General features: G+C 44.2%; 1 protein-coding gene across 2 annotated transcripts in view; it reads left to right on the top strand.

Annotated features, from left to right (window-relative positions):
- PTCD2 (pentatricopeptide repeat domain 2) overlaps positions 1–23,750 on the top strand; it is a 30,586-nt gene extending 6,836 nt beyond the window's left edge. The window contains exons 4-10 of one of the 2 annotated variants that reach the window (XM_047793469.1): positions 3,802–3,919; positions 6,830–6,908; positions 7,327–7,418; positions 10,225–10,338; positions 12,217–12,291; positions 19,157–19,270; positions 22,980–23,750. In XM_047793469.1, the coding sequence (XP_047649425.1) occupies positions 3,802–3,919; positions 6,830–6,908; positions 7,327–7,418; positions 10,225–10,338; positions 12,217–12,291; positions 19,157–19,270; positions 22,980–23,204 (817 nt within the window). In that variant the 3' untranslated portion in view covers positions 23,205–23,750. The remainder of the gene's footprint in view (positions 1–3,801; positions 3,920–6,829; positions 6,909–7,326; positions 7,419–10,224; positions 10,339–12,216; positions 12,292–19,156; positions 19,271–22,979) is intronic. The other variant, XM_047793560.1, reaches the window with a different exon arrangement.
- The last annotated feature ends 759 nt before the right edge of the window (positions 23,751–24,509 follow it).

The following is a 24,509-nucleotide window of genomic DNA, read 5'->3' as shown; positions in this document are numbered from 1 at the left end:
CGCTGACCAGTCACCCTTCCCACCATCTCATGTGCCCCCATCCCTGACAGGGGAAGAAGCCCCCCTGCACCCCTTCCCTGGTGTCTTTGTCTTCTCCAGCCTTCCTCTCTCTGTCCATTCTTTAAAGCTGTATTTCTATGCATGGACCTGTCCATTTATAGAGGGAAATACATAGTATTTGTATATAGACTGTTGGAAGAATGTATACCAGAAGTTAACTGTGGTTCTCTGGGAATTGTACATTATATTTTTTGTTTGTCTAAATGTGGACTTTTCTGATTTCTCAAACTCATCCATAATGGACATTATTAATCTTATGATATGAAAAAAGTTAATGTTATTTTTAAAAAGAAAAGAAAAACAGAATTACACATTTCACTGAAAATTCTAAAAACACCAAAAAAGGAGAAGGAAGAAATACACTGTCAGGGTCTGCTGTTTCGATTGTCTCTTGCTGTATAACAAACCAGCCAGAACTTAAGGACCTAAAATGACAGCTCTGTGGGTCAGAAATTGAGGTCAGTCTCAGCTGGGCAGTTCCTGTTGGTATTGGCTGAAGTCACCTGCACATCTGCAGTCAGCTGGTAGTGGCTGAGCAGGAAGGCCCAAGAAGGCCTCGCTTGCATAGCTGATGCCTCCGTGGCCCCTTTCTCCCCATGCAGTATCTCACCAGTCATGAGTGCAGCCTGAGCTGCCTGAGCACACAGCCCAAGAGGCACCTGCAGTCTGGTAGAGCTGCCCGGGATCGGCACATCTGCACTTCTGTCCCATTCTCTTGGTCAGAGCAAGTGACCGGCCAGCCCAGACTCTTGGGAAGGGGAAAGGATTCCACCTCTGGATGGATGGAGCAGTGAGCACAGACAGGCCTGGGGGAACTGATGGCAGCCGTCTTTGGGGCCTGTCTACCACATACAAGAAATCACTCATAAAATTTTGATGTATTTTCTCACCAATTTTTTTTATGCAAAGATTTTGTGGTTTTGGTAGGGTTTATTTTACATAGTTGTAGTTGCTATTGTGTGTATAAAGTGATATTTTTCTTGTTTTCTAATTAGCATTATAGCACAAATGTTGTTGCTTGTTAATCCTTTAGGAATCATATTTTAATGGCTGTACATCATTCCATTATTAGAATGGTTAGATATTTTAATTAACTGTGCACCTGTTGTTGAACAACTAAATTATTTCTAATTTTTCACCAGTATAAATAATGCCATGATGAGCAAACTCTATGCATAAAACTAACTCCTTATTTCCATTTTGGGATAGGAGGGTATGAATCTCTTTTTTTTAATTCAATGAATTTGATTATATTTATAGTCGTATAGGGTGTGACTCTTTTGAAGCTTATCAATACAGAATGCCCGATTATTTTCCAAAAGGGATTATGCTCATTCACAGTCACTATAGGAGCAAACCTACGTCTGCTATTTCAGTATCATAAAGTTGAATCATTTGAGACCTCTGGCTTGTTTCATTGGCAGTGAAAGCTCTACCCAAAGCTTTTGGATGTTTACAAAAGTAACAAAACAGGGTAACATTCTGAACACTCTTTCAACTCTTATTTTTGTCATAAACACTCAAAGTATGATTCATGACCCCTTTATTGAGGCTTGTAACTCTGTCTGTAACTTCCTTTCCAGTCGGGGAAGAAGAGCAGTGAGCGGGAACACAAGGTTTTTATTGAGCCCAAGATGAGAAGCAAATGAATCTCCTCATAGTCTTGACCATGTGCTGTTGTTTGGTTTATAGAGAGATTGTAGATCCTCTCACCTCAGTGTTTCTTGTCAGGAAGAGGTGATGCATTATCCCTGTGACTTTTTTTAGCACTTTGATTAGTGTGAATGTCATTCAAGTTGGGAGATCTTTCATTTTTGCTTTGTTTTGTTTTGAATCTGGCACACATTTCTCATGAGACTATGTACTGAAATATTGATTTTCAAAGATGTTTTCCTGAGCATGCCTTACATTTTGTAAGAGGTAACATACATGGAAGACTTACTGTGTGCCAGGCACATCATCTCATTTGATCCTCACAAAAATTCTTTGAGTTCTTTTCTTATTTATGTTTTACAAATGAGGAACCTGAGGCACAGAGTGGTTAATTCATTCATAGTTACCCAATTAGTAAGTAAAATAGCTGGGATCTGAAATGTCATTTTGGAATCAGTCTAAGAATCCTTATTCACTACATATATTGCCTTTTAATAACTTAATTGTTTCTTCTTTTCCCCAGTTTTATTGAGGTATAATTGACAGATAAAAATTGTATATAGTTAGGAGTTCCTGTTGGTGGCTCAGCGGTTAACAAACCCAACCAGCATCCATGAAGATGCAGGTTCGATCCCTGGCCCTGCTCAGTGGGTTAAGGATTCAGCGTTGCCGTGAGCTGTGGTGTAGGTTGCAGACACAGCTCGACCTGGCATGGCTGAGGCTCTGGCATAGGCCAGTGGCTATAGCTCCAATGGACCCCTAGCCTGGGAACCTCCATATGCCACAGGTGTGGCCCTAAAAAGAAAAAAAAAATGCGTATCATTAAAGTATACAACTTGATGTTTTGATATAACTTAATTCATAACTGATAAAAATGAAGTAGTGAATATTTTTTGTAACTTACGTAATTGGATTATGAAATGTATCCTTAAAAGTACACTCATCATTCTATTTGGTAGTATCTATGTTTAGAAAAGACTATTGATAATGCTGCTATGACTTTCCTCAGTGATTTCAGCAGAAGGTTAAAAAAAAAAATACTTGGAGTTCCCGTTGTGGCGCAGCAGAAATAAATCTGACTAGTAAACATGAGGTTTCAGGTTCAATCCCTAGTCTCACTCAGTGGGTTGAGGATCCAGCGTTGCCATGAGCTGTAGTGTAGGCCACAGACTCAGCACGGATCCTCCATTGCTGTAGTGTAGGCTGGCAGCTGTAGCTCCAATTCACCCGTAGCCTGGGAACCTCCATTTGCCACAAGTGCGGCCCTTAAAAGCAAAAAAAAAAAAAAAAAAATCTATTCTTTGATGTTATAGTTTTTTACATAATGAATGAATCTTCCTAAAATCTGATTTACATGTAATCATGAGGTACTTGTTTTCTACCAGATTGTCTTTCTTGGTGACTAAAGCGGCTCTTGAAAGGAAATTTTTGGGGGATGATTTTCAGTTCTGCAGTTTTAACAGGCACACTGGCTGCTTGTAGAAATCCCAGGCCACATATAAGATATCACTGTCTTGGAAATTAGCCTATTCCTAAAACTAAAATTTTAAAATTGCGTTTAACTTGTTTGGTAGGTGACTGTGGGTCACATATGCCTCTCCCTGAGCTGGGAAAACCAGAGATTGGCCTAAATTGTAAAATGCGCCTGTTGTTTGTCTGCCATCAATACGGGGATAAAGGCAGACTTGAGGGACAGAGCATCCCCGACTCCTCTTCCTCTCCAGGAGCACAGAGACAGTACCATTCCGACGGGCTTAGAGAGGCAAGACCCCTGCTGCTCCCTGACATACACTCACACGCCATCCAGGCAGGTTGTTGGTAAATTGGGTATATGACTGCAATCTGCATTTTCCTTTCTTTTATTTCACAGAATATGTGGGCCTTTAACAAGCCCTGTTTTTTATTTAAATGCCTGGTATACTCCTGCCCTCGGGGATTCTTCTGATCATCTTTAATTATGCTTTCCCCTCCAGTCTGAGAGGGCCTCATTCTTTCCGAGTCTGCAGCACCTAGCAGAGTGCCTGCCACGGTCTGCCTGTCCCTTTCCTCAGTCCCACGCCTGGCTCATTGAATCATTTTGATTACCAGGTACCATGCAGAGAATAGGAATATGACTGTGGGGGAGTATAAGTTTGGACCGCTGTTCATGAGGCTGTGCTACGAGCTGGATCTGGAGGAGTCTGCAGTGGAGCTCATCAAAGACCAGGTTATTGTCTCCTGATTGCTTTCCCTGCCGCTGTGATCGAGCTGGGCTGAGGACGGGGTGTTTTCAGCCTTGTCAGGAAAGGCAGTTCTCTACACACCACTCCTGGGTTAGATTTTCAGAGAAAGGCTGCTGGGCTGAGGGCTTGCTCCTGCATCTTTTTTTTTTTTTTTTTTTTTCCAGCCACCCCCACAGCATATGGAAGTTCCCCGGCCAGGGATTGAATCCTGGCTGCAGCTGCAGCATTGCTGGATCCTTAACCCACTGCACCAGGCTGAGGCTCGAACCAGTGCCTCCACAGACACAAGCCAGATCATTAACCCACACCCCACAGCAGGTGCTGCTCTCCTGCATTTGTAAGGTTTCCCTGGAGTCAGTGCCTAGGAGGTGGTACAGGTCTCTTTACCCAGAGGAGTAGAAGAGGTGCAGGTTACAAGGTATCTCCCTACCTTGGATGTGTGGCCACGGGACTGATATCTGCTCTTCTGAGGAGCTTTTAGTGAGGATGGTTTAAGGCAAGCTGCCCTTTTAAGACCGCCTGTTCTGTCCTTCACCTGTGCTGCTCTCTCTCTCTCTCTTTTTTTTTTCTTTCAGTTTTTACTTCTGATTGAAGGCTATATTGTAAAGTGCTTTTCCAAGGCTATATTGTAAAAGTGCTCTTCCGTTTTCAAAATTACCGATTTTCTTTTCCTAAAAACAAAGAGAATCGTTTGTGTATTTATTGAATATGTCCCACGTCCTCAGCCCGGGGCTAAGGCAGTGTACATGGTCCACTTCATTTGTTTTATCGCAACAGCCCACGTGAGGTAGACACTGTTGTTTCCATTTTACAGATGAGGAGACTGGAACTTGGAGACATCAGAAATTTTTCCATGGTCAGAAACATTTACTCAGTCTGGGGCTGGGGTTGGCCACCAGACACTTTGCTTAGGGGCCTCCATAACGAAGTTGTCCTTTTGCCTCTTACTCTTTTTCATATAAAGTGTTGTGTCCATAGTGGGGCCATTAATGCTCAGCTTGCCCCTTTTTAAGGACACTCAGTATTAGAAAGATGACCATACATATTAATAAGCAGAGAAAAGGTGGCTTCAGAACAGTGTGGATTCATTTGAGCCTGTTTTTTTCCGAAAAGAAGAAACACACACACATATTTACGTTCCCGGACATACGTGTTAAAGATTTGGAAGGAGACACACTACTTACTGGTGACCTTCAGTGGGGAACTGGAGGAGTTCTCAGTTTTCACTTGATACATTTTTTAATTGTTTGACTACTTTACAGTAAGTAGTGTTAATGTAATTAAGAGAAAGTTTCACTGTAATAAATCATAGCCATGAGTATAACCATAAAAAAGGAACAAGAGGAGAGAAAATGATGTTTTTGTTTTTTTTTAACCCACCCATGCATGAAACATTTATGAATGGGTGAGTTTCCTGGAGCAGAAGGATGACTGGACTGGAGCCACACTGCCTAACGCCCAACCCTGCTTCCTCCCCACCCTGTGTGACCCCTGCCCCCTGCCCAGAACCCAGCAAGGCGGCCCCTGAGCACATGGGGCCATGGAGCCCTTGGACTGGGGCTGGTTCAGGCTTACATGTGCCGCAGAGTAAAATACATGGCAGATTTCAAATGCTGGGCATAAAGAAAGAGTGCAAAGGATCTTATTGATAATGTTTTATATCGATTACAGGTTGAAGTCGTATTTCACATTTAGTGGGTTAAGTAACAAAGTAGTAAAACTGACTCCATATGTTTCTTTTAACTTTTTAGATGAAGCTCCTTGAAAATTTAGTCACATACATGGGTCACACTTGAGGTTAGCCGTAGCTTTTTATGCACAGGGCTGCTCAGGTGGCTGCCCATCACCCTTAGCATTGACCTCTACCCCCTGACCTTGCCCCAGAGGGCTCTTTGTGGTAGTTCATCTCCCGCCGCTGTCCCCCTTGGTCCTTCCACTCTGGACCTTCTTTCTCAGACACGCCAAGTCCGTGGCCTCAGCCTGGAAGACACACCTGCATCACTGAGGTCTCCTCTTCTCACAGAGCCTTCCCTGACCACCTTCCATCGTCTTCTCTGACCCTTTATCCTGTTGCATTGCTCTTCATGGCCCTCATTGATACATGAAATTATGTATACATATGTATATTTTTCCCCCCTGCTTGTTTTATTCACTTGTTCTTTGTCTCCCCTATCAGAATTTAAACTTTGCCAGATTATAGGCCCTACTAGAGTTTAGGGCAGGGTCTTTGTCTTGTTCATCATTTCTTTACTCTTAGTGCCTAGAACAAGGTCTGCATAGTTAACTCTCAGATGATAACAAACTTGAACAAAACCTTTACTAGTGTAATTGAATAGTATGTGTCCCATGTTCAAGGCATGAAAAACTTGAGAAGAAAAGATGAGAACCACTATTTTAGTGAGTTATTTCAAAAAAGTGAAAAATCAACTCTGTCTTATTCATTTGCCAAAAGAGGATCATGGCTGTGTAAGCCTCTCTTGCCTTTGTCCTCAAGCAGACTTTTAGCTGCCATTTCACGTTAATCAGCTGCCTCTCAGGTTCCAGGACCACCCTCCCCAGGAATTATCGGCCTGGCTCTTTTTTCTAAGCTCAGCAGAGCCATACTGTACAAAGACATTCTTCACTGTATTTCCAAAACCCAGACATCTCTTGCCGTACCTCTTGACTCTTGTTCATTGTGCCCACTGCCAAAGGCAAGACACCAAGACAGGAAGCAGCATTTACATTTTTTAGAAAAATAGATCCTTAGCATAAGAGATTAATTAGAGTTCAGGAGGCCAAATGAATTAAGTATACACAAAAATAAGTCCTAGACAGAGAAGATGCAGTATAAGGATAAGCACTCCCTCAATAATTTTAATTTTTAACCAAACTGTACTGCTTTTCTTCATTAGCATTTACGAGGTTTCTTCTCAGACTGCACATCATTCAATATTTTGATGGATACATTGTTTATCAAAGGCAAATATAAAAGTAAGTATCACAGTTTATGTTTGCTGAAAAATTCTGTCCCTGCTGGTACAGAAATTAGGACAAATGATGGACCATGTAAAAATGACCCTTTTATTCCTGAAGAGGGGCTGAATTATGGAGACCTCATTCTTTAAGTGTGAAAACATTATTGTATCACAGGTCATGACTTAAAGACCCCGGATTTTACTTATGCTGCAATTATAGTTGGTTTTTCAATATTAGTTCTTCTGTAAGACCTGATAATTTGTTTTGAAATTTAGTTAACTGCTAAGTGACTTTGACAGGTAGCTTTTTTGTGCTCAAGTATACTTTTCAGTAGATTGTGCTAAGCAGATTGAACTGTGGGAATCAACAGTAGAGGACACTGAACTCCCCTGAATGCGTCTAACACTGCTGCCCCACTCCTGGCTTTTGGCAGGTGCACTGGAAGTAATGATTGAGATGAAAAACCAAGATGTGAAGTTCAGCAAAGACACCTACGTTCTTGCTTTTGCAGTTTGCTACAAATTGGTAAGACTGCCTTCTCTAAACTTTTAGAGCATTTTGGGTAGTGTCTGAGAGAGGATTTATTTTTTTCTCTACAAATGAAATTCTGTTCCTCTGAAGTCTGTTTTCCATCTGGTGCCGATATTTCCATTTTAAATGTGTTCATTTTTAGAAAACCCAAGTTAGCCACGTCAGACAGTTTTATCATGGGAAAAGCAGTGTTATCATCTTCCGTCTCCTCTGGCATATTGTAGATAATGGGAACAAGAAGCAGTGTGCTGGGTTCACACTCTGCTTTAGAGTCCTTTTGCTCTAGAGTCCTCTTGCTCATGCTGGACCTCACCAGACCAGTGTTCTCTGTCGCCTTCTCCCGTGGAAGTCCTGCCACCCTTCAGTGGTGAACCCAAGGACTACTTTGTTCCCCTCGGTGAATTTTTCTGTGATCGCCTACATTGTGTTGGGAAGGGATGTCTCTCTCCTCCAGTATCCCTTGATTGTGCTCTATTTTATTCACGTATGAGGCACTTAACCGATGTGCTGAACAGATGCACGTTTCATTCTCCCCACGAGAGGATAGACTCCTCGAGGCATCTTTATGTGCCCGCACCTAACAGTACCTGGTTCACAACTGATAGTTAATAAATGTCATGTGACATTAAAATGAATTCTCTTAAGAAACAGACTCACAGACATAGAGAGTAGACTTGTGGTTCCCAAGGGGGAGCGGGGAAGGGTGGGATAGACTGGGAGTTTGGGGTTAGTAGATGTGTTTGCATTTAGAATGGATGAGCAATGAGGTCCTACTGTATAGCCCAGGGAACTATATCCAATATCCTAGGATAGACTATGATGAAAGATAATATTAAAAAAAAGAATGTGTTTGTGTGTGTGTAATATATATATATATATATATATATATATATATATATATATATGTATAACTGAGTCACTTTCTGTACAGCAGAAATTGGCAAATTATAAATCAACTGTACTTTAACAAAAAATAAATTATTTGAGAATAGAGAGCATGACATATAAATCCCTATCTCATTACTGTATCAAGACTGCTTCGTACACATGGGAAGTATTTATTAATTATGGAGTGAGTAAATGGTAACTGAAACAGGGTGACCAGGGTTCCATGCATTACCGTCCACATCCATGCCGTTTTAACTCTGGGAGCTGAACAAAACCTTTTTACACTTTTAAAATGAAGGAACACCAAGCAAGGTAGAAGAACATGGCCTATGGAAAAATTTCCCTGAAAAGTACAGCAGTATCAGCTTTCCAAAACAAGACGGGTAGTTGGGTTATAGGGGAAAAAAAAACCAACTTGGAAACTGAGTGATGTGGAGTCTGGTCTCAACTTGAGCACTAATGGCCTTGGAGTGGTCACTTACCTCATTTGTGAAATGAAGTATTTGGATTCGGGAGCCAGCAAGTTTTTCCTATAAAAGTCCAGAGAGTAAATATTTTAGGCCTTGGGGGCCACATACAGTCTCTGCTACCTATGGTCCCTGCCATATCTTCTTTGTTTTTATAAACCTTTAAAAGCGTAAGAACCATTTCTAGCTATAGGCTGGATTTGGCAGCAGGGTCAGAGTTTGCTGACTGCCGGATTATGAGATGGTCTTTTCCGGTCATGCCACTTGATGATTCTGTGAAACAGAAGGCCAGCAAAGACAAACAGCCCCTGAGCGTCAGTTCTTCAGCAGTGATACCCAGTTTCCTGACCTCCTCAGAGATGCCTCCCTGAGGACATACTGAAGTGGAGAGAATTTGACTCGACGACCTAGGAAGTGCCAGAGGCCTCTTCTCCCCTATGGCGTGTCCAGGAATGACTTGTCTCACTCAGTGGAAGCTGGAGTTGAAAAACTAAACTGGTCAGCTGTGAGAAATCCCAAGCCAATTTTGGGAACTGTTCTCTCTCATCTTTGTGAATCACCTCATGACAGACAGATGCAGTCGCAGAGCTGCTCTCATAAACCCAGTCCTCCACCAACATAGTCAAAAGGAGAGAATTCTGTTTTACTACTGCTGTCTGCTAGTCCATGTGCCACTCATGTTCTTGGATTTTTTTTTTTAAGGTTTCTGTTTTCATGGATTTTTTTTTTTTTTGTCTTCTTCTAGGGCTGTGCCCGAGGCACATGGAGATTCCCAGGCTATGGGTCTAATAGGAGCTGTAGCCACCGGCCTACGCCAGAGCCACAGCAACTCAGGATCCGAGCCGCATCTGCAACCTACACCACAGCTCATGGCAACGCCAGATCCTTAACCCACTAAGCAAGGCCAGGGATCAAACCCACAACCTCATGGTTCCTAGTCAGGTTCGTTAACCACTGCACCACGACAGGAACTCCTTCATGGGACTTTTCATGATTTACATTCAATTAAGTGTTCATATTTTCAAACGTTTAACGTGGATATTTTCAGATTGGAAATTCCCTCAGGAAAAGTTCTGTGGTGTTGCTGAGCTTTATTTTTTATTCAGGTAGTAGCAGGCTGACTCTTCACACTGGAATGTTCTGGAACCTATATTTGGAAACCAACCTGCCTGGATAGAGACCTGTATGCTTGCTGGTAAAACTGCCCCAAGTCAGAAAATTGACAATGAACTAAAAATAGTTAATTTAGATTTGAGCTGTTAATATATAACAGACTATCTGCAGAGCGTCTCTGTATAGAGCTTATTAATCTTCTAAGTAGCTTCAGATAGGCTCTGGGAAATTCTTCCAAAAGGAAACCTGTAACAGTGAGCACCAGTAACCATCTTATTAAACTTAAAGGTTTGTGACATTTATTTATTGAGCAACCCTCTCTCTCCTCCCAGAATAGCCCTGAATCTTTTAAAATCTGTACCACATTAAGAGAAGAAGCCCTAATCAAAGGAGAAGTCCTCTCCAGGAGAGCATCCTGTTTTGCAGTGGCGCTAGCTCTGAACCAGGTAAGGCACATCAGTGAATTGGGAGTGGGTAAGACTTTGACTTTCATTTGTTCTTGCTTTTATTTTCTTGTTTTTCCTCTCACTCCATCAGAAAGAAAAAGTAAGTCCCCATAAAGGGACCAGTGCCTCTGGTACCATGGCAACCTACACGTGCCTCTGCCTCCAAAGAATGTTTGCATTTACAGTTGAGGGCCTAACATGCACTGCTGTTTACAAGGGGTTGACCAGGATTCTGTGGAAAAGCAATGAGGGAAGCTGCACTCAGAAATTTCTCAAGTAATTAAAAATTTCAAATGAATTGCTCATTATGTAACATGCTCAGAGACTAGTTTTAATTTAATGCTCTCCGAAGTGTATCTTTTAGTAAATTCTTCAGGGGAACAGTATTCCTTGAGTTCTTGGTACTTAAAATCATTTGTCCGTTGTTTTTTTTACCTGACCTACAGTGTGGTCAGATATAAAATTTTGAGGCCATACTTGCTTTACTTGAGGTTGTCTTAGGCATTGCTCTTTTGTCTTCTAATATGGAATGTTGCCATGGAGAAATCTGAGGCCTGCCTGAATTTTGGTGGTTTTGTTTATTTATTTATTTATTTTTTACTTCTCAGTGACTAGATCTCTACCCTCCTCCTACTCATTTCCTTTATATCCAGGGAAACATTTTTCTATTGGGGTTTATCTGCCAGTTATTTTCTTAAATTTGTTTTGCTATAATCCTTTTTTACACTCCTTTTTTTCTCATAATGTCTTTATATAGATCATGTGCTGGTTCTTTTTTGGTTATTCATCATTGAAAAACATAAGTTTCTCTTAGACCAGCCATTTGCAGAAGATTCGTGTCAGAGACCAGAGCCATGTTGCTATGTTCTAGGCAAGCAGGAATTTTTTCTTTCTTTCTTTCTTTTTTTGGTCTTTTTTATTTTTATTTTTATTTTACCCTCAGCATATGGAAGTTCTCAGGCTAGGGGTCGAATCAAGGCTGTAGCCGCTGGCCTACACCACAGCCATAGCAACAGCAACTCGGGATCTGAGCCTCGTCTGCGACCCACACAGCTCAAGGCAATGCCAGATCCTTAACCCACTGAGCAAGGCCAGGGATCGAACCTTCGTCCTCATGGATGCTAGTCAGATTCGTTTCCACTGAGCCACGATGGGAACTCCAGGAATTTTCTTAATGCTGTGAGTTTTGTCCGCAAATATGCACAGACTCCATTTCTCCCTGGCCAGTGGGTAGGCATGGAGGTGACTGTTAGTGCAAAGTCTCTTCTCAGCTGCTGCTCTCAGTGACTTACTGTTGCCTGCAAATATAGCAGATCTGTGCAAATTCTTGATTAGCTTTACCTCTGCCACCAGAAGGATCCAAAGACCTCATTACTAGTCCTAGACGCTATTACCATGATGGTAAACAGGAATCGAGTACTTCAGGCTGTGCCCCTCACGCTGGAGAACAGCTCTGTGTGCTCTCTCTGAGATGCCCAGCGCTTCGTCTGGAACTTAGCCATGCTCCATCTCCACTGGGTTTTGGCAGTGCAGACCTCTTCTGTGGTTTGAGGTTTTTGCTATTTTCTAATTATGTTAAAGATGGGTTTGCATTTCTGTTTCTCAGTCTTTTTTTTTTTTAAGTTCATCTACTGGGAGAGGGAAATGCCAGCTTCATGCCTCCATCTTGCAGGTTGTTAAAACAATCAGTAACATGCCACTGTAGGAAAGATTTCATAGAATGTTCATTTTTGATTACCAAAAAACTTTTTTTCTTTGTGGACTTCAAAACCCTGGGGCACCATGAATAGGAATATCCTGACACCTTGAAACGACCTTTACGACCACAGCGTAATGTTCATGTGACTTGGGGTATGACTTTGTTTTTCTTCCTTCTAGAACCAGCCGGCAAAGGCTCTATCCATTTTTTCTCAAATCATGAAGCCGGAAGGCATAATCTGCACTAATTTAAATGTAAGTGACTGTTTTATGGTTTAAAGTAAGGCTTAAAATTTAATAAAATGATGTCTAGGGGTTTTTCTGTCTGTGTACAAAGAATGACTTTGGATCTCCCAGGGCCTTCATTCATTCCGTTCATGTGCTGATCCCTGCGTGAAAGTTACAGTAGAGCCCCCGTGAGGGGCGCCAGCCTGTGCTCCTGGGAGTTTAAGTGGGGAATCTAGCTACGCTCAGATGTAGGAGGTAGCTAAATGCTGCAGGTATTGCACATGACTGCAGGAGGCTGCGCTCTAGAGAGAAGGGAGATGGATGCTGCAGTCTCCTCTAAGAAAAGCCTGCTGCTTACTTCCTGTCCATGGGGCCTAACTCACAGAGTCAGCCGACCTACCCTGCATAAAGTTGTGTCTAATGTGGTAAGTGCTCAATAAATGCTACTTGCATTCTTTGTTGCCAGCCTGCCGTGGCCCAGTGAGTCATCTGTGCCTTCCTGGGGCAATGAAAAGACTAAGAGACTCTCCTGTCATTAAAGACATCACAGCCCCCACTCAGCCTGGCCCGTTGAGGCCCTGCCTGTATGCTGAGTACATCTGTGCTCTGGGGAGTTGAAAAGAAAGCCCCTAACTTCCAAGAACTTGCAGTCTCGGGGTCAAGACGAGGAAGACAGTCAAAAGAAGAGAACTGTGTAAATGCCAGCATGACATGAGCTGGGATAACGGGTCATAGCCAGTGCGGTGCTCCAGGTTGGGGAGCCAAGGGCCAGCCAGCAGGAACACACAGAGGAGACCTGGGGAGGAGAAAACTTGAGCGGGGTTCTGAAGGCGGGCAGGATGATGGGGTTGGAGGGGTGGAGGTGAAAGGGCATTCATTGTAGGGGATTAGTTTTGCTGAGGGTTTGCTCGTTAGTTTGCTAGTTCTCTTCCTAGCTCTGAGTCCTTATGCAAAGTTTTATCTGAAGTAGCAATAGTAACAGTGATGGTACCATCCTTTTTCATTATTAGAACTGAAAGAACGATGCATACAAAGTAGTTAGTACAGCACAGTGAGTGCCTGGCATGTAATCAGTGTTCAGTGATGCTTGCTAATACCAGTCTGTTTGGAATATGTTAAATAAAATGGATGATTTATTTGTAACTAGTCCCAGGGTCATGGATGGGAAATGGGCTTAACTCCATGCTCCCATGGTTTTCAGTTCTGCCCACAGGGATGACCCACACATGTCCCCCCAAGACTGGTGCTCAGATGACTTTCAGGAGAAGGATAAGATAAGCCTTTAGGGTAAACTTTGGAGAATAAGTTCTAGTGAGAAGTCTGAGATAAGAATACCTTATATTTGACCTCATGTTTACTTTTCAGAAGGCTCCTTCAGGGAGCCGTGGGGGTGGCGGTGGGGGGAAGCCCTTGAACCTGGCGGGATGGGCATGTTTCCCACAGGGCCATGTAAGGATCCTGGAATTGATCTGAATATGAATCATCCTTCCCCTCCTTGAATTGGGTCACAGAATTGTCACTGTCCACAAACTTAAAGAGAGTTTTACTGCTTAAAAATTCTCGCACAATTCTTCCAAATTTCCAGTATTTCAGTATAAGTCTGTTTTATCTTCCTCTGGGATGGTGAAAAAGAGATGGTTGCCATTCTCAGGTTTAATAATCTTTCAGATGCTGGGTCTCTTATTAGAACAGGTTTTTTGTTTTTTTTAAATAATTTAATGGGCCCTAGCTGCGTCATCTGCTTGTAATCCCAAAGGACAATTTGTTAATTTTTCAGATATGGAAACAAGACGAGCAAGCTGAGTAGAGTCTGTCTGGTCAGTGTTAGCAGAAACAGGAAAAAAGCTTTTTTTTTTTTTTCCTAATCTACTTTAAAAATGTATGCCTTATACTAAAATCTTTTCCTGCTGCCAGCTGGAATTTGAATTTACCTAATCCCTCCCCCACTTAATTCTCTTTTCATCAGAATTGTTCCTGTTGTCTATATGACCCCGAGGGCCTGGTTCCCTTTTGCTCAGCTAATGCTGCTCCACACTGAACTGACTGAGCACAGGCTCTCCTGGAGGCGCAGAGCGTGTTGACTCTGCCCTTCCGGTCTGAATTTAAACTCCTCTATTGCAAAAGAACGGTACCCCCTCTTTAGCACTGCTGCTCAATATCAAAGGACCCATTTCTACATCCAAATATGCCTGAAAGACGCAGAGACCAACACATGGTAGCTCTCCACTGATCTTATTTGAATTCTAATTGTTTCTCTAGAAATCTAAACCCATTTTGGAACTTTTTTACCTTGCAGGGGAACTGACAAGTGGTTAGTTTCACTGCTTTTATCCTTATTTAACACAGGTTAATTTTTTTTATGATTTTTTTATTTTTTCCATTATAGTTGGTTTACAGTGTCCTGTCAATTTTCTACTGCACAGCAAAGTGACCCAGTCACACATACATATATACATTCTTTTTCTCACATTATCCTCCATCATGCTCCATCACAAGTGACTAGATATAGTTCCCAGTGCTCTACGGCAGCATCTCATGGTTTATCCATTCCAAAGGCAATCGTTTGCATCTATTAACCCCAGATTCCCAGTCCATCCCACTCCCTCCCCCTCCTCGTTGGAAACCCCAAGTCTGTTCGCCAAGTAACACAGGTAAATGTTTTAATGTTTGTTTCTCCTACTCACTAAGGGGCATGCTAAAGTTCTAGCTCAAGCTGAGAAGTCTCCTAGGCTGCACAGGTAGGAAAGGAGACAGGACTTCATATTTCTCATAAATCCCTTTGTGGCAACATCTCACCTATGTGTGTAAGTTAAGAACTGCATTTGGATGGACTCTTTAAAAAGAACAAGACTCTTTACAAATTAGAGGCTTTCTTTTTCCATGGAGAAAACCAGAGGTGGTCAGTTCTAGGTCTGGTATGACATTCCACGATGTCGTTGAGACCCAGCCTCTTTCTGTATTTCCACACCACCATCCTAAGCACGTGCCTTCCTTCCATTACATTTCCGTTCCAGCAAGGAGGAGGAGAAGGGGGGAGGACCAAGAAATTGGTCCCTTTGAGGACTGTCTTCCCAAATGTCGAACTCACCAACTTGTACTCACGTGTTATTGGCCAGAGCTTGATCCCATGGCTGCATCTAACTGTTCTTGAGTTCCATACATTACAGTGTCAGTTAAAGTTAGGGAGCTCTGTTATCAAAAAAAAGAAGAAGGGGATATTGGTCACACTATGATATTCTGCTTCAAATATAGCAAATTTAAAAAAAAAAAGAAATGCAAATTTCTGCATGTTCAGGGCTTCTGTTCCCTTTTTTGGTCAAAGGTGTCCAGTGACTTAACATTTCTTGAGGTCTCAGGGTGGGAAGTATGTGTTCTTTGAGTAGTTTTTCTTTTTTCTTTTTTTTTTTTAGGGCCGCATCCGTGGCATATGGAGGGTCCCAGGCTAGGGTCAATTTGGAGCTGCAGCTGCTGGCCTATGCCACAGCCACAGCAACGCAGGATCTGAGCCTCGTCTGTGACCTACACCACAGCTCACGGCAACAAGATCCTTAACCCACTGAGCGAGGCCATGGATCGAACTCGCAACCTCATGGTTTCTAGTCGGATTTATTAATCACTGAGCCATGACGGGGACTCCTGAGTAGTTTTTCTTAACCAGAATTCCCCCTGCTTCTTGCTAATTCAATTTTCCTAGGCTTTTGTTTGTGCTCTGTAAGAGCACAGCAGTGTGCCACACCCTGATTTAGCTTTTCTAATTGTACCCTGAGACTTCGGTATGAGACAAGCTCCCAGCTTTCAGTTTTCTCTTTGCCTATCATCAGTATCTGCCTCCTCTGTGTTGCCCTTCATCGGGATTGTTCGAAGTACTGAACCTTACTCTAAAATCCCTACCGAATCAGAGAGAGTTGCCAGCGGCAGGAGGGAAACTGGGGAAACTTAAGGAGATAAGTTGAGCACATCATTATAGTTCCTAGCATGGGGCTCTGGAGGCTTAGCCTTGTAGACTGCTTAGAGCTCTCTGCTCCCTTTCTCTCTCTCATTGATTACTGTTGAGTCTCTGTGCGGTGCCAGGCACTGCAGATATGGCATCAATGAGGTCGGCTTGTCCTTGCCCTGGACAGGACAGACCGCTGTCAGCCACACAGGTTAGTTTTCATTAATAAGACTGTTAAGAACGATTCAGAGTTGGAGCTTTTGCCCCACTTCCAAGCTAGTGAGTTAAGCTGCCAGTTTCCTGATGCTGCTGGAAAACAAGACACTGAGAGGTGTCACAGCAACAGCGGTAGCCAGAGGCTTTGCATTTACGCATCTGTTGCTTGCGCTCAGTTCCCACAGAGCAACATGATAGTTTTTGCTGTCCACACAGGGGGGTTATTTTAAGAGAAGAACGTGGAACTTGGGAAACCCAAATCTCTTAAAATGAGCAGTGCGCTGTCTGTCTTCCCAGGCTGCTGTTGTGCAGACACCCTTGACAGTATAGTCTGGACTAGAGACAGTCAGTGCTCCTGCCTGACGGTGAGCGACCCACAGAGTGTTCTCTCCCGACGAGGGCTGTGCTCGCAGTTTTGCCTGTGCTCCGGAACACTGCACTTAATCAGGTCCTTTGGAGTTGGGCCCATTTAGGATCATTTCATTCTGTTCTTTAGGACCAAAGACCACCTCTCATTCTGATCATCTGCTCAACAAACATGCAATACTATAACAAGGACTATTAAGAGAACTTAGCTGGTTTGGTATGAAAAAGGAATATCTCTTCCAGAAAAGAAAAAAAAAAAATCATCCTTCCTAAAGATCAAGAGCCTTAAAAAATGTTTATACCCTTTGACTTTGTAATTTCACTTCTGGGAATCAAATCTAAGAAAGTAACAATTTTTTTTTTTCACTATTTCTAGGGCCCCTCCCGCGGCATATGGAGGTTCCCAGGCTAGGGGTCCAATCGGAGCTGTAGCTGCCGGCCTATGCCACAGCCACAGCAACGCGGGATCCGAGTCATGTCTGTGACCTGCACCACAGCTCACAGCAACGCCAGAACCTTAACCCACTGAGCAAGGCCAGGGATCAAACCCACAACCTCATGGTTCCTAGTCGGATTCGTGAACCACTGTGCCACGACGGGAACTCCAGAAAGTAACAATTTTTAAAAAGTATGCACATTTATTGATATAATAAAACATGTAATTGCTTTATTTGCTGCATTATTTACATGCTGGATTGCTATGCATTTGTTATTAAAAATTAGGTTTTGAGATAGGAAATGAGTTCAGACACCGTAGTCACAGAAAGGGCAGCTCCCGCTGGCAAGCGCTGCCGGTGAGCGTGAGCTCCTAACATGAAGCATGGAGACTCATTCCCAGCTCCCCTGCTCCTGTCCTGTAGCATCAGGACCTGGGGAACTTGACCTTCATACTGGCTCAGAAAGGCTTTCCGAATAGTTGATGCTTATCAGGGGTTGGTGCCAGATACACCCAGGGCAGCTACAAACAGAGTCTGTCTTTGCTGCACCAGCAGGGCCAGCAGCGTCCCCTGAGCTTGCCAAGGCTGAGATGCGAGAGAAACATCCCCAGGACCCCCGACGGGATCCAGCTCTGAGCAGCTGCAGTGGCTCCAGCCCGTCACCTCCTTACTGGGTCTCCATTTTCTCAGGCAGTTGGGGTGAGGCTGAGATGAGGACATGTAGGAAGCAGTGGGTAAACCGTGACACACACAGGACCTAAGACCAACCCACCCACCTTCTTCCTGCCTGCCCTCCCTGCTGACTTGTCAAGTTATCGGGAGGGGGCTGGCCCAGGGTCAGGGACACATCCAGGTGTTCATGGTGTCCCCACAGTTCACCGTGACCCCCTTGTCTCTCTGGAAGCAGCAGTCGAGCCCCAGAGAGAACATGGCCCTGCAGGTGCCGGCCATGTGACCTGACAAGGGACCTAGCCTCTCAGTGCTTCACTCAGACATCAGCAAAATGGGCATAATAATAATAATACCTACCTCATGGGGTGGTCATGAGGATTAAAAAAAAAAAAAAAAAGTAGGTTTTATTTTTTTCCCTAAAATTATTTGGAAGATAATATGTAAGATTTTAAACAATGGTTAACATCAGTCGGTGAATTCTGAGGTATTCTCATTTTCTTTAAACTGTTCTGTATTTTTCAGCGGGCGCTGGCAATGGGGAGGGCTGCAGGAGAATGTGTTTTTGCCCTTCTGTTAATTGTACCTGACGGCAGGCGGTGAGCAGTGTCACGCGGAGGCCACGTCTAGGGCCCCCTTTTGAAAGTTCCTTACTAGCTACCATGTAAATAGGAATTCCTCATTAAGACATTAACCAGCTTCCACTCTACACTTGCAACAACCTCTATCCCTGCTGTTTCCGAACCCCAAAGTTAAATTAAAAAGATAAAGGTGTCATTTGCCCCAGAGCCAGTCTTTAGGAGACTGAGTGTCTCAGCCTCTGAATCTAGAAGAAATAGGAAAAACTAGCAGTAAGGATTATTGAGTACCTCCTGCATGTTGACAGTAACCCCAAATGTGAGCTGTATTTTCCTCATGTTACAAATACAGGAATTGGAAGAGATTAAATACCTGGCCAGAGTCACTCCGCTGGTGACTGCCAGTGCTGGGATTCTGGCCCCCGCTATGCCAGACTCTAGAATTCCCCCATTTCTGCCCTTTAGCAAGTTGTGAGGTTTTGGTGTTTTGATTAGCTTATGAAAACAAATTTTGGCTTGTGGGCATTCATTTCGAAGCACTTTTGAACCTGTGCAAGCAAATGGAGGAGTTGGCCTGAAAGTGGGTGGAGGGGGGGTGGTGCCTGTCAACGTGGGCTCGTCTCACAGGGTTCGTTGCTCAGTGCTGATGACTGGCTCCGTCTTGTATTTGCTTGTTTCTTCTTTTTATTCAGATTATGATCCATGTCCAGTGCAATATGCTGAAAGCCCTCATAGAGATCCTGAAGGATGCCACAGAGGGAAATTTATCAAGATTTGTGAAAAAACATGTATTCTCAGAAGAAGTGGTGAGTATGGGACAGAGATGACAGGACGGAGCAGGGGCAGTCTCTGAACCGGCCACTCAGTACCTTAGTCCCCTAAGGCCACCTCATTAAACACAGGCACAGATCTGGCTGCCTCGCTGTTTTCTTGTCAGAGCTCTGTGTGTGGGCGCAAAGTCCGTTCTCCCTTCTAACGTAATAGAGCCTCTGCAATTCGAGGAAAGCTTTCTCCCTTTACATAGTTCTTTCCCCACACTGTTTGCACGGGGGGTCGGCTCTCTTTTTTCCCTTTCTCCTCAAGCATCCACTTCCTTCTCCCCACTCCTCATGCTTCAGGGGTCAACCTTGCCTCATGTCTCAGAAGGAAATAGAAGCAATCAGAGCAGAGCTGCCTCCTTGTCCCCCCACCCTGCCTTCCCTCCTGAAGCCCAGGTGACTACAGACAGACAGCTCTCTAGAGCCAGCTCGGCTCCCCAGCTGCGCCTGGGCCCCCCCCCCCACCCCTTTGGAGCATCCGCATTGTGCCTGTGGATCACTCCCGTGGGCACATAGTAGACAGGCGCATCTCATCTTTAAAAAGAGCTCCCCGCCTTAAACAAGTGAAAAGACAGACCAGGTATTTAGATAGGAAGCCTCAACCGCATAAAATTAGTTCTTCCAAAGTTAATGTGAGAATGTAATATCACAATAAAAACACCGTTAGGTTTTTTCCTATAGTTAAAGCTTAGTAGAGCAAACTAGCAAGAGTAGCTGGGAAAACCCTGGGAAAGAAGAGTAGGAAAAGGTGCCAGACCTGCTGGATATGAAGCCACACTAAAGCTGCTCTAATTAGAACTCTCATTTTGGCTCCTGAGTAGACCAACTGATGGAACCATATAAGTGCTTTGCAAAATTATAAAATAAGTTAAAATTGAAAAGAAGCAATTTCTAAACATTGAAAGCAAAATGAAACAAAGGAACCAATGTGTCACATTGATGGCTTAAGCACACAAAGAGGAATTGTAAGTTATTTGAAATTTAGAAGGCTGGCAAAGGGAGCCTGTCAGCAAACTTAATTGGATAGGATTAAGTCTAAAGCTTCTTTGTATTTGATGTCTTAGCGCTGTGTAGGTTGTGCCTCACCCACACCTTTCCGGAGGATGTTTAGAGAGGTAGGGAACTAGAAGGTAAAGCGGGGTTAGAGCGCTGGAGTGTGTGTGTGTGTGTGTGTGTGTGTGTGTGTGTGTGTGTGTTCGTGTTCCTTAGACCTGGCTCATGCATATGTTGTTCTAGTCGTGTGACTGAACCATCCAAACAAACTTCACGCTGAAAAGTACTGGTTGTTTTGTTTCCCCTAAAGCCTACAAGGCTCATTTACTCAGAAAGCTCAACCTCCAGTTCCCTGTGTCCTCTGGTTGTTGTGAGGCCACTCGGGGAACTGCTTGTTGAGACATGAATTGATCCATAAAACTCCAGCAGCTCTTGATCTAGTGCTCAATATGTCAGCGAGATTGCACATGGAGTCTAATATTGTAAAGCCCTGTATTTTACAAATGCTCTGTTTGGTGTTTATGCCACCAGTTATTAAAAATATCCTATGCGTGGAGAGATGGTGCCGTTTCCGCCCCCCAGAGGAATGTTGGAAAGAACTGGCGACTTTCTGCAGCCCCCCCGGGGAAAGCATTCAAACAGGAGCTGCTTCCTTATTGACTTCTCCTGTAAAACTTCAGTTTACAATGTGGTACCGCCTCTTCTCTGCTTAAATTGCAGAATGGACCAATACCACGTAGTATTTCTGCAGTGAGTTAAGAGATGGGTAGTATTTGCCGTGAGGGCAGGGTCACCTGCAGCTCGGCTCCCCTGCTTTGCTTCTACTGGAAGCCGTGCACTGCTGCACATGGAGTCACCCCACCTTGAACTTGAGGCCTAAACAGGCTTTCCTCTGTAAGAACATGACAAGTGTTTAAACTTTATGCGAAGGTTCAGTGGGGAGCCCTTGTTTGAAAGTGTGTAGAGAGCAGACAGGAGTGTGGTAAATTAGGATTCACAGAGATTCACCAGAGACCTAGATCACCTCAGTGTCATCAAGAAATGCTGTCAGGTTGTCTCCTTAATAAGGTCTGAACTACGTAAAATGTTGGTTTTGTTCAAAAAGTGCTGTTGCATTCTGATTTTGAGCTGACCCCTTTTTGTAGCATAAAATACCATTCATATACTTGTGATGCTGATATTTATACTCCTGGTCTTGACCTGGCCTCCATGCCTCCTACTCGTGTATCCAACAGCCTCTGGAAATATCCACGTCGGTGTGTCATAGTCACCTGCCTTGTCCGAAACAGCACTTGTGATTTTCCCTCCCAAGTCTGCTCCTCCCCCTCCCATCTCAGGGAGTGACACTCCCCATCTCCAGGCTGCTAAAGCCCCAACTGGGCAGATGTCTTTGATTCTTCCTGTTCCCTTAGCAAAAAGTCCTTTCAGTTTAATCTCCAAAAATACACTTTCTTTCCCTCTACTTCCCTATCTCTTCTATACATTCCCCATCTAAACCATCACGTGTTCTCATCTGGCCTAGGATACAGGCCTCTGGTTAGTCTCTACATTCTGGAGTCCTCCACTTCCCTACCTGGCTTTTTAAATCTAAATCAGATCATGTCTCAGTGTGGACCATCTGATGGCTTTTAGCATAAATTCCAAAATGAAATAAATTCCAAAAAAGCCCTACATCATCTGGCTCTGCCTCCTGCTCTGACCACTAAACTGGACACAACTGGAGTTCCCGTTGTGCTCAGCGGTAAGGAAACCAACTAGGATCCACGAGGATTTGGGTGTAATCCCTGGCCCCACTCAGTGGATTAAGGATTCAGTGTTGCCGTGAGCAGTGGTGTAGGTCACAAACACAGCTTGGATCCCAAGTGGCTGTGGCTGTGGCGTAGGCTGGCGGCTACAGCTCCGATTCGACCCCCAGCCTGGGAACTCCCATGTGCCACAGGTGCGGCCCTAAAAAGCAAAAAACAAAACAAAAAAAACCTGGACACAATTGATTCTACTGCTCTCTGACCTCCTTTCCCCCCTGTATGTTTTGCCACACAGTATGTGCCACTTGAACCCCCTTTTTTATAAAATACTAGGTATGGGAGTCCCGTTGTGGCTCAGTGGTTAACGAGTCTGACTAGGAACCATGAGGTTGCGGGTTCGATCCCTGGCCTCACTCAGTGGGTCAAGGATCCGGCGTTGCCATGAGCTGTGGTGTAGGTTGTAGACGTGGCTCGGACCTGGTGTTGCTGTGGTTCTGGCGTAGGCTGGTGGCTTCAGCTCCAGTTCAACCCCTAGCCTGGGAACCTCCATGTGCCGTGGTTGTGGCCCTAGAAAAAGACAAAAAAATCAAATAAAATACTAGGTATGATTTTTTCAAGAACTAATCCTGAATGTTGTATGTAGCTTGTGGACTCCCTTATAGCCCGCCATACCTCTGTGCCCCAGTACCCTCTTTTCACCATTTTAGGTATGCACTCTACATGCATTTGTCTGTTTTTATTTTTTGGCCATGCCGGGGGCATGTGGAAGCTCCCAGGCCAGGGATCAAACCTGTGCCATAGCAGTGACCAGTGCCACAGCAGTGACCATGCTGGATCCTTAACCTGCTGAGCCACAAGAGAACTCCTTTTAAGCATGTCTGTCTCTGCTTCTTGGAGGATGAAAAGAACAAGGAAGGAGTCTTGCAGAAATATAATGACGTGCTCTTGTGATTTTCCAGCTGGTCAAAGTGAGGGAAAAGGTGAAGCACGTGCCTGCTCTTCTGGCCAAATTTGACGAGCTCTATGGGAAACTGCACATAAATGGCCAGGTCACGACTTACAGTTTGGATGCTCTGCTCTGCCACACGCCCAGGGACGTGAAATCCCACATGGGGCTGCTCAACAAGAGGACAGTCAGCCGTCGGACCTTCCAGCCACTCAGCCAGTCCCTGTGGGCCGAATAACCCTGGCTTCAAACCAGCCGTGGGCCTGAGTTGGAGGGGCCTGCCTCTAGTGAGTTACTGGCTTCCTAAGAAGTCAGGCATCCCACTCCGGTGCATCCTCTCCTAACCCCTGGTCTCCTCCTTCAATCTCCACATTCACTGACTGCTGGCAGGCTGACTTGAGAAGTTCAAGGTGTGCCGTTGTGAAGCAAGCACAGCAGAAAGCTTGGCCCCCCGCGGAAAGGAGGCTTCCCTGTGCAGACTGCCGCGGGTCCTCGGAGGGACACGGTCACAGTCACCGTGTTCAGCCCAGCTTCTGTACCAGAGCAGAACCCAGGAAGCGCTCGCTGGCAGGAAGGAATTTCACCGGAAGTCGCCAGCTCCAGCCAACGTCCAGGGGAATAGTTACTTCCAGATTATACCCTTGCTGAATTCAGGAGGTCGGAAACCCTATTCTGTGCTGGGAAGTAGCCCAGGATTTTCTCACTGCTTCTGTCCTCACTTATCTGTGACACTAAATTATGGCCCTCATGTTTCCATCTGTAAAATAAACATTGCTCATGTGAATCTGTGTATTAATTTGAAATTTTCACTCAAGGTTCAACAGGGTCAGGTTTTCTCAAAAATAACAGAAATTAAAAGGTTCCTGAGAAAAAACTTTTTGTTTTCGCCGCAGAACAAACAAAACCAGGGTTTAATTCTCAGAGCTAATAAATAAGCTGAAAATTTAAATGGATACCACTTGGGTCATGGGCATGCCATGTGCTTTTCAAAATAAATGCCAGTAATGCTGTCAGTATGGCTCAGTTTTCCATGCGGGTCATAAATATTTGATCCAATAGTTCATTTCATTTGTTAATCATTTTCTCTTTTCTCTCTTGGTATGTTTTATTTTTTGGTAAAAATAAATGTGTCAGGACAGCAGGTCGGAGCTTCCTCAGACTGATCTGTCTCTTGACAGTCTGAAAGCTGGCCCCTGTGCCGCCACCCCTTTGTTTCTGAGGGCCCCCGTGATGGGAAAGCCTCCCAGCCGGCTTTCTGGGGTGCTACAGACCCCTTATTCAGCACGCCTCAAAACCCAAGGCCGGCTCTAACTTTATATTTACACTGAGACGAGAACTGTTCCTAGAACCAGGAATTCTAGAGCAGAAGGAATCTTCAAAGTCTCCTACTCAGGTCGAGGAAATGACTTTTGCCCAATGTGGCCTGACCAGTTTGAGGCCTGGCTGAGGTTAACCTCCACATTCCTAGTCTCACACCCTCCCACTGCGCCTCCCTGGGGCTCCTCAGAGGAGAAAGAGCAGAATCTCTTCAGAGATGGGGCAC

Source organism: Phacochoerus africanus, chromosome 1 (genome assembly GCF_016906955.1).
Source record: "Phacochoerus africanus isolate WHEZ1 chromosome 1, ROS_Pafr_v1, whole genome shotgun sequence".
NCBI classification, from domain to species: Eukaryota; Metazoa; Chordata; class Mammalia; order Artiodactyla; family Suidae; genus Phacochoerus; species Phacochoerus africanus.
This window is presented reverse-complemented; position numbering and strand designations above follow the sequence as displayed.